The sequence below is a fragment of the Anarrhichthys ocellatus genome, unplaced genomic scaffold (genome assembly GCF_004355925.1).
Source record: "Anarrhichthys ocellatus isolate YVR2014 unplaced genomic scaffold, GSC_Weel_1.0 scaffold2502, whole genome shotgun sequence".
Lineage (NCBI taxonomy): Eukaryota > Metazoa > Chordata > Actinopteri > Perciformes > Anarhichadidae > Anarrhichthys > Anarrhichthys ocellatus.
Genome location: NW_022282476.1, coordinates 1 through 2,857, shown reverse-complemented (window position 1 = coordinate 2,857; position 2,857 = coordinate 1). Strand labels below are relative to the sequence as shown.

Genomic DNA, 2,857 nt, shown 5'->3' with positions numbered 1-2,857 from the left:
ACCTAACTGTTGGTTTTGTTGCCTAAACCTAACTGTTGGTTTTGTTGTCTAAACCTAACTGTTGGTTTTGTTGTCTAAACCTAACTGTTGGTTGTTTTGTTGAATCCTGCATTAATGCACTGAAATTAAAAGACAGCTTGTGAACTCTTGAGTTCGTTTAAACTCATATTTATAGTGGCAGCTACTTTTCTCTGTTTCTCAGGACAACAACAGGAACTAAAACAGCTTTGCATTAGCAATCAGAAAACATATATTCTTTCAAATCAATATGTAAGCTCAACTGAAGAAGGCCCTGATGAGAAGCGAGAGAGAGAGAGAAGCCTGTCCTCGCTGCAGTCAGCCCTGAGATGACATTATGTTTGCGGTGAGTCATTCTATCTGCTGGGGGAAAAAAGCGCAAGTGCACAAGCACAGCCCACATTCTTGACATGGAGCTCCTGTTTACAGTGCAGGCGCAGCAATAACAGCATCAGCCGGAGCCGGGATGCGAGCTGAGAGATGCCGAAGCAGTCACGACGTAATAATATTAATAAAAAAACACTGTAATAATGATGCAAAAGTATCAGATATCTAGATGTTTAAGATTTAAGATAAGAGGCAGAAATAAAAATCTCTGCAGATTCCCGACCTTCAGCAGGTCCAGCAGGGCTCCGCCGATGATCCCCAGGTATCTCCGCTCCAACGTTTGGGGGTGATTCACAGCAGGGAACTAAAACAAGAAACAGTGGATCATAGTTCAGCAAAAAAATAAATGAAAAAAAACTGTGGCAACAACAGCAAATGTCCAAGTGATAAATGACCGAATAATGCAATAATGCTTTGTGAAAAGACCAGCAATATCAGCCAACTGCGCTTCGTGTGTAGAGGACAGGAGTAATTAACTAGTCTTCATTGAAAGGGAACTTAAATATTACTTAATGGGTTAGTTATTGATCGTCACAAGAGAAAGAGGGAGCCTCAACAATTGTCATCAATAATCAGCAAGTTGAAAAAGGTTTCTTTGTACAAAAATATCTGGTTTTATTTCACATGTATTACCTGTTTTATTTGTTGTTGTGTTCTGGTATGCTGCTCGGCCACACTGATAATATGTCTTGTGTGACTTTGCATGATAGCATCACTACTGTTGTGGTCTGTGTTATTGTGTCTTTGTCTTCTTGAACGTCACCCTGTAGACGCTGCTTCTCCTCCATCTGAACCACCGATCACTGACTCACACAATTTCACTGACCGTTGCAGTTTTGTAGTCACGACTAGCTATAACCAAGACCGGGACCGGAGTGTATCGAGACCAAAGACCAGACCATAATCACTCCTCACATTGATCCGAAAGATCCACATTCCCATTAAAAAACACCTAGAGAAACAGATGAAGGTTCCTCTTCATTCACCTCTTTTAGTGCCATATATACTGTACATGGGGCCTGTTCACATGTTGCAAAACTTGCATTCTCTCTACTGGCCAGCAGGGGGCGACTCCTCTGGTTGCAAAAAGAAGTCAGATTGTATAGAAGTTTATGAAGTTGAACTTTAACTAAGTTGAAGGAAACCCTTAAATGTATTCTTAAAGAGCACCTCCAGACATTAACAAATACAAAATTCGTAAAATCCAATAGCAATGTTTATCCCCATTAGTGTCCCAACTTTAAAAAATGCAGCATTATCAAACAGAGGGCCTCATTAGTGGGTATTCACTGTCAGGTATTCACAGAGGGGCAGTTTACAAAACTAATCTATCCTGAGGCATGGGCAGGGAGGCGAAGGGGAAGTACGACCCAGGTCTGTTTGTACCACCTTATCACAGCCCCCCCCCCCACCACCTCACAGAGCGTACAGGATGCATGATACAGCATGAGTCACTGTGATCCAATCAGTCACGGCAAAGCAAAACTCAGCCAGGAGAAGAAGAAAAAAAAACAAGCAAGAGACAGAAAATGAATGAGGGAAGAAGAAAGACATGGAAGGCGGTGAGGGTCAGTAGTGAGAGGTTTTGTGGGTAAATAGAGGCGTTTACCCGCAGCCCGTGGAAGCGAGGGTTGTTGTAGAAGAGCTTCATCTGCTCTGGCGGCAGGGGTCCCAACACCTTCTGGATGGTGAAGAGCTGGTCAATCTCGCTCTCTCCCGGGAACAGAGGCTGCCCGTCGCTCAGCTCCCCTAAGATGCAGCCCACCGACCACATGTCCACGGCCTTCCCATAAGGAGCCCTGGGACCACACATTTCAAATGGTGATGAAGGTCGGGCATGAGAAAAAGGATGTGAGATTAGCTCCGAGGCAAATGTCCAGATATTTTCCCCTATGTTTTAAAATAAAATTTTGTCCTTGCCACTTTTCTTTTTACAAAATAAATAAATAAAAACGACTCCGGGCCAGTACGTGGCGATAAAGGCTACGTCAACGATACTTCAAATACCAGAGAGGAAGATTCTGAGCACGCTCAGTGAGCTGATTCTTCTTCGTCGGTGTCAACAAATAGCAAACAATAGTAAATAAATAGCTAATTATTTCTATATTATACAAGTTTGATATTTGGTGCGATGACGAATACTATATTTGATTCACATGTGGACGGACGACGAAGTGGAGTTTCTGCTTAGAGTCATTTTACAACATAAGGAGATGAAGACAAAAGAAAACATTGATTGGGAGTTTTGTTATACGAAATATTCAGACGTCTCAGTGACCTGTTAGAAACAATATCCTGCTGAGGAATAGGCAGGATATTGTTTTTTTTTTGATTTTACACCTTAGAACCAGATGGCAACCTCCGGTTCTGCCGAGTGAAGTCAATGCGGAAGTGTCATAAAACTTGCAACTTGCATTCTCTCTAGTGTCCACCAGGGGGCGACTCCTCTGGT

At 42.7% G+C, this 2,857-nt stretch overlaps 1 protein-coding gene across 2 annotated transcripts in view; it reads right to left on the bottom strand.

The window, feature by feature from the left end:
• Positions 1 to 2,851, bottom strand: part of LOC116378381 (cyclin-dependent kinase-like 5) — a 7,406-nt gene extending 4,555 nt beyond the window's left edge. For both annotated transcript variants that reach the window (XM_031840244.1, XM_031840245.1), the window contains exons 1-2: positions 2,015 to 2,851; positions 629 to 709 (exon numbers count right to left, since the gene is read on the bottom strand). In XM_031840244.1, coding sequence (XP_031696104.1) covers positions 629 to 709; positions 2,015 to 2,218 — 285 coding nt within the window. In that variant the 5' untranslated portion in view covers positions 2,219 to 2,851. The remainder of the gene's footprint in view (positions 1 to 628; positions 710 to 2,014) is intronic.
• Positions 2,852 to 2,857: the final 6 nt, after the last annotated feature.